This window comes from Macrobrachium nipponense, chromosome 5, assembly GCF_015104395.2.
Source record: "Macrobrachium nipponense isolate FS-2020 chromosome 5, ASM1510439v2, whole genome shotgun sequence".
In the NCBI taxonomy this organism is placed as follows: Eukaryota; Metazoa; Arthropoda; class Malacostraca; order Decapoda; family Palaemonidae; genus Macrobrachium; species Macrobrachium nipponense.
The window spans coordinates 8,390,428-8,397,301 of NC_061107.1; the positions used below are offsets into that span (position 1 = coordinate 8,390,428).

Genomic DNA, 6,874 nt, shown 5'->3' on the forward strand with positions numbered 1-6,874 from the left:
TACAAAATGTTTTTAAACAAATGAGCACACATCAAAAGAATAATGAGTAACAACACAGATAAAGCCTGAAAAAGTTTTTTGCCAATGCTAATACTCTCTCCAAGAAAGGCAAATAAGGCAAGTAGTGCCAGATTCGACTTGAAGTTAACAAAGATGACTTCTACATAAAGAGTAATATAATACTACATTATCTTCATTTCTAGGGAAAAGGCCTATGATTACTTACAGGAACACATATCAAGCTTACCTATAATTACCACTGGTACCTTCATCTGTGTGCAACATTTATTCCAAAATAAACATGACAATTTGTCCAAAATTGCATTTTTCCTAACTATACAAACCTGAGGTCCTTTTACAATAGGAAGGTACTAGCGGCAGCTGGATAGGTCGTAAGCTTTCGAACAAGGGGTTCGGTAGTTAACTGCTTGTCCGACAGGCGCGCGCGCGCGACTGGGAGGTAAACAAATCACTTTTGCTTTTGGCCCAAGCAAAAACTGCAGAGTGAGGGGTGGCATGAGGTGGGGCTATGTGTAAAAGGACCTCAGGTTTGTATAGTTAGGAAAAATGCAATTTTGGACAAATTGTCATTTGTTCCGACACGGCATACAAACCTTCGGTCCTTTTACAATAGGAAGACTCACTTCTTGGTGGGAGGAATCTGAGTCTTTTGTGAACAGACTGGTGTTCGCCCAACCTTGGAAGTCTCCCTGGTCGTAAGAGCGAGGGAGGGATCCAAGCCTCTGTCCGATTGATCGGGGTGTGCACCGCAGGATCAATGGTCAGACCTCTGGACCGAGTACTATGAGAGAGGCAAGCGTATCTCTTCGTACCAGCAATGTAAGAACTTGTTCCTGTACAGGAGCAAATATAAAGTCATGGGTTTGACTCTTGTAGGCATCCACTTCCCCCCCCTTGTAGGAGGAAGTGGTGGATATTCTGCTCCTATCCCTAGTGAAAGGGATAGGATGGGGCTCTGTCATATAGCTCACCTGCATCTCGTCCTCATCCAGCGTAGTGACGACCGTGGCCCTCTGCCCACAGGTAGAGGAGGAAAAGATGGGAAGAGGGAGCCAGTCACTCACTCACTCACACATCCATCCACACAGTCACACCAGGACTCGATGCTGTTTCAGCCTGCGAGGGTCTGGGTTAGCTACACAACTTGTTGAGCAGCCACCACGGGTCCCAAGGAAAAGGTATCCAAGGACCTGTGGGCAATATCCCGAAGGTAGAAGGACGTAAAGGTAGTCTGGTTAGACCAGACCCCTGCCTTCAGGACCTGCGCCACGGAGAAGTTCTTACGAAACGCCAACGAGGGGCCAATACTTCTGACTTCGTGAGCTCTCGGACGGGACGTACGGATGTCGTCACTACCATCAGCCTCATACGCCCTCCTGATGACCTCACGCAGCCAGAATGAAAGAGTGTTCTTGGATACTTCTTTCTTGGTTACCCCGGTGCTAACGAAGAGGCGTCGACACTCAGGCCTGAGGTGTCGAGTTTTCTTCAGATAGCGCCGTAGCGCCCTCACAGGACAAAGCAGCATCTCATCCGCATCATTATCGGTGAAGTCCATTAGGGAGGGAATCGTGAAGGACTCGAACCTGTCGTCAGGGACCGACGGTTTCTGAGTCTTCGCAACGAAGTTCGGGACGAAATCGAGCGTCACAGATCCCCATCCCTGGAGTGTCATACATCATAGGAAAGACCATGAAGTTCCCCTACTCTCTTCGCCGATGCCAGGGCCAGCAAGAAGAGGGTCTTGAGGGTCAGATCCCTGTCTGACGACTCTCGGAGTGGCTCGAACGGCGTTCGAGTCAAACTCCTAAGGACGAGAGTCACATCCCACGCAGGGGGCCTGAGTTCCCTGGGTGGGCAAGACCTTTCGAAGCTCCTCATAAGCAAGGAGATCTCGAACGAGTTCGAGATGTCCAATCCCCTCAGTTTCAGGACGAGAGCCAGGGCGGCTCTGTATCCTTTGACTGTGGGGACTGAGAGGAGCTTCTCTCGGCGAAGAAAAACGAGGAAATCCGCTACCTGCTGAAGAGTAGCTCTGAGAGGAGATAGACCCCGTCTACGACACCAAACCACAGAAGACGGCCCACTTCCCCTGGTACACAGCTGCAGAGGACTGACGGACGTTTCCAGCCATCTCTGTTGCTGCGCTACGAGAAAAGCCTCTCGTTCGCAAGAGATGGTGGATAACAGCCAGCCGTGAAGACGTAGGGACTGGACTGCTCGGTGGTACCGCTCGACGTGTGGCTGGGCGAGAAGGTTGTGCCAAGGGGGAATCTCTCTCGGTTCTCCTGCGAGAAGAGCCAGCAGGTCCGGATACCAAATGGCCTGTGGCCATTTGGGAGCCACCAGGATCATCCTGAGATTCGGGGTGACCAGTGCTCGACTGATCACCTTGCGAATCAGGCTGAACGGGGTGGAAAGGCATAGACGAAGAGGTTGTCCCACGGGTGTTGAAGAGCGTCCTCTGCAGCTGCCCATGGGTCCGGCATGGCCGAGAAGAACACCTGGAGCTTCCTGTTGTGCCGGGTGGCGAACAGATCCACGACTGGTCGCCCCCACAGGTCGAAGAGCCTTTCCGCCACGTCCTGGTGTAGAGACCACTCGGTCCCTATCACCTGATCCCGACGGCTGAGCGTGTCTGCTACTACATTCCTCTTCCCTGGAATGTAGCGTGCCGACAGCTCTATTGAGTGTGCCTCGGCCCACTCGTGCACCTGCCGAGTCAACTGGTACAACGGGAGAGACACTAGGCCCCCCTGTTTGTTGACGTAGGCCACTACCGTGGTGTTGTCGCACATCAACACCACTGAGTGTCCCATCAAGCGGTCCCGGAACTCTTGGAGAGCGAGGAACGCTGCCTTGAGTTCCAGTACATTGATGTGAAGGTGCTTGTCGTTCTCGTCCCACACTCCTGAAGTCAGCAACTCCTCCAGGTGTGCGCCCCATCCCTCGGTCGATGCGTCTGAGAACAGCTGCATGTCCGGGGGGGGAGTGCGCAGAGGCACTCCTCTTAAGAGGTTCCTGTCGTCCAGCCACCAGGCTAGGTCCTGCCTCACCTCCGGTGTCAGTGACACTGGAAAGCTTGGGGGATCCGTCGCCTGTGACCAACTCTCCTTTAGTCTCCACTGAAGAGACCGCAGGTGAAGACGCCCGTGAGGGACTAACTTCTCGAGTGACGACAGGTGTCCGATCACGACTTGCCATCGCTGAGCTACCTGTTCCTGCCGAGACAGGAACTGGTTGGCTGCCTCCCTGAATCTGCTGATCCGCGAGTCTGCGGGGAAGACTCGCCCTGCTACCGTGTCGATCAGCATACCCAGGTACTTCATCCTCTGCTTGGGCTCGAGATCGGACTTTTCGAAGTTCACAACGATCCCCAGATCGCGACAGAACTCGAGCAGTCGATCCCTGTCCTGTAGCAACTGCGAGCGGGAGCTCGCCAGGACTAACCATCGTCGAGATACCTCATCAGACGTATCCCGTGCGAATGGGCCCAAGCAGACACCAGAGTGAACACTCGCGTGAACACCTGTGGGGCGGTTGAGAGACCGAAGCAAAGTGCCCTGAACTGGTACACCGTCCCGTCGAGGATGAAGCGGAGGTACTTTCTGGAGGACTGATGAATGGGTATTTGGAAATACGCATCCTTCAAGTCCACTGAAAGCATGAAATCGTTCTCCCTGAACCGGGTCTGGCGAACAAACCGGTTCAGAGGAGAGAGATCTATCACCGGGCGCCAGCCTCCCGCAGACTTTTCCACCAGGAAGAGTCGACTGTAAAAGCCTGGTGACTGATCCGTGACGATTTCTACAGCTCTCTTGCTCAGCATGGTCTTGATCTCCTGTCTCAATGCTACGTCCTTCGATGACCCTGGAACGTACGACTGCTGTTGGACCGGGTTGGAGGTGAGGGGTGGCCGAGATTCGAAGGGTAATAGATATCCCTCCCGAAGGACATCTACAATCCAGGTCTCGGCGCCGTAGCGCTGCCAAGTTGCCCAATGGCTGGCCAGGCACCCCCCCACTTCCGGCAGCAGGTGAGGGGGAACGCCGTCCCTAGCGTTTCCCCCCTTTCTTCGACTTCTTCCCAGAGCCTCCACGGGAGGAGGAGGGCTGGGAGGAGGGCTGGTTACGGCTCCCCTTGGTAGAAGTCGAAGAAGACAGAGTCTTTCCCCGGGGCTTCGACGCAGCTACCGTCTTAGCCACCGAGGAAGCGCTAGCCGAGCTCTTAGACTTGGCCGCAGTCCGAGGCTGCCCAGAAGCCTTCGAGACTGCCTGGTGAACCAGACGGTCACTGTCGTCAGTGCGCTGTCTGTCCACCGCATCGTCCACCATCTCTCCTGGGAAGAGAGATGTGGAACTCCGTAAAGGTCCGTTGCGAAGACCCAACGCCGCTTCACGCCCGGCCGCCCTGGAAACCCGAGTAAGGACAGCGTCCCCTTCGTCGGAGAACCAGGGGTTGGCCCACAGGTTCACCGTCTGGTGGGCAAGGAAGGAGATGGCTCTTCCTCCAGACTGGCAAAGTCTCCTAAAGGCCGAGTCATCTTCGGGAGAAATTCCCCCGGAGTTGGCTGCGACCTTAGATACTGTGAGGGACCACAGATCTAGCCAGGAGACAGCCTGGAAAGCTGCCATGGCAGTAGATTCCAGGCCGAGTGCCTCTTGCTGCGAGAACCATAGGTTCTCGGACAGGAGCTGCTGCAGAGACACACCCGGAGTCAGCCTGGCTAACTCCGGGTTCACCTGTTTGGGCGGCATCGGATCCTCGGATGGCACGTAAAAACGCCGCTGTCGCAGCAGAGGAGGTGGAAGCAGCTTGCTCGACCTGCCAGACTTGAGAGAACCGTCTTGTCCGGAGACAAGCGATTCTACCTGGTCCAGCACTGAGTGCAAGCTCGGAACGCGGCAAACCCACCGTCTGTCTGGGTTCCCTCTTCGGGCCCCAGACGACTCGAGCCGGGACGTGGGCTCGGATGGTGGGAGCGGCGATCCTTCCCCGAGGTCGTTGTGCTGACGAATCAGCGCAATAACCTCGGCAAAGTTCCTCTGGATCTCAGGAGTGACTGCGTCCTGCGGAGTCGGACCATCCAGTCCCTCAAACAGGAGCATCTCCCGAGACCCTCCTCCCTCGAGGGAGGAACAGCGACAGACCCCTCTCGGTCTCCTCCAACCACCTGTGCGTACGACCTGGCTGGTCCGAGAACCGTGCCTGGTACGTATGACGACGTGGTGGGATCCTGAGGGGCGCACCCCTCACGATCACTCCTCAATACCTCGCCCCTCCCGGTGTAACCCGAGGAGGTTGAAGGTATGGGAGAGGCAGACCTGACGCTCCCTCCTCGCTCGCTGGCAGAACCAGTGGGCTTGGAAGACTGCAGGCGATCGTCAACCCGCGGTGGCGATCGAGCTGCAGGCCTAGTCGAGCCGTCTCGCTGTGGAGAACGGCTGGACCGAGAACAGCGGCCCCAGTCTCGTGTGTCAGAGGAGCTGGTGCTGGTCGCCGTACCCGATCGCTCTCTGTGAGAGTGACGGTCAGGCGACCGGCGAGAGCTCCACTGTCACGGTGAGACCGGTGCGTATCCTCACGGCGCGTCACGTCGCTGGTACCAGCCGTGGCTGGTGCCGGCGAACGGGGGGACCTCTTCCCAGCCTCAGCCCGTGGCCGGTCATGGACCGTCACGTCCGCCCGGGTGGCCAGCTGCTCGCCGCGAGAGCGAGAGCTGGTCTGGTGAGAGTCGTGTGAGCGGCTGTCACCAGTCTTCCGCTCCGTGCCGTGAACCTGACGCTGAGCTGGCTCAGAGGTCTGGTTCCTAGCTGCACGGTCGCTGTTAGGCGACCGTACACTCGGTAACTCTCGCGAACGAGAGGCCGAGACGGATCCTGCTGCCGTGGCCGAACCACTAACAGCAGGTGAGGAAGTGCCGGTGTTAGCCGGCACTCCTCTGGTCCCCGTAGACTTCTTCCTTGCGGAAGAAGAGACGGGTCCTGCCTCTCCCGAAGGAGCAGGGTGACCAGCGAAGAACCAAAAAAACCCCCGTCTCACCAGAGCGAGACGGGCCCTTAGAAGTTCCCGAAGGAGACTTCTTAGGGGGGGGGGAGGCAACCTTCTTCTTCTTAGGCGGGGGAGCCTTAGAAGAAGAACGGGGAAAGAGGCGGCAGACGACGACGACGACGAAGAAGACAATGAAGACGACGACGACACCTTCCTCCTCTTCTTCTTCTTCTTCGTCAACTCCTCAGGACCGATGTCAGATCTGTCATCCAGAGCGGAGCCGGGGCTGCTGTTGCCGAAGCAACAGGGCCCGGACGCACCTGTCCGAACAGATCAGCATCGGGAGCAGCGGAGCCAGGAACGGGAACAACGTCAGCAGGTGCAGGCATCACAGGAACAGCAGTAGAGACGGCAGGAGCAGGTACAGGAACGGCAGCAGTGGTCATCAACGTCACGTCCGTGAACAGCGGCTGGGCAGGTACGGCAGGTACGGCAGGCTGTGCAGGCGGTCCAGTTGGACGGACCAGCGGCACAGACATCCTTGGTACTGGTGGGAGGTCCAGGGGCGAGCTCTTCGGGCACACGAAGTCCGGTCGCGGCAGCACTGCAAACCCAGGTGGCGGCATCACACTCCCCCGTGGTACGGCGACTGGCCCCTGCACCGATGTAGTTGGTGTTACAGAGACCGCGTGCGGGGTGTACACCAGGTGAGGAGGTGAAGCGTAGCCAGGTGTTGTAAGGGTCGTGGTGGTGGTCGTAACCGTCGCATGCGTGACCGCCACGGAGCCAGCGAGATGGTAGAGCAGCCCCTGGACACTCGGCACGCCCTGCAGCCCCAACGATGCCCACACCTGTCCAAGGT

The 6,874-nt window shown here is 57.1% G+C and overlaps 1 protein-coding gene across 1 annotated transcript in view; it reads left to right on the forward strand.

Annotated features, from left to right (window-relative positions):
* Positions 1-6,874, forward strand: part of LOC135215180 (heparan-alpha-glucosaminide N-acetyltransferase-like) — a 123,708-nt gene that overhangs the window by 50,408 nt on the left and 66,426 nt on the right. Inside the window, exons 9-10 of the mRNA XM_064249655.1 lie at positions 3,482-3,495; positions 6,371-6,383. Coding sequence (XP_064105725.1) covers positions 3,482-3,495; positions 6,371-6,383 — 27 coding nt within the window. The remainder of the gene's footprint in view (positions 1-3,481; positions 3,496-6,370; positions 6,384-6,874) is intronic.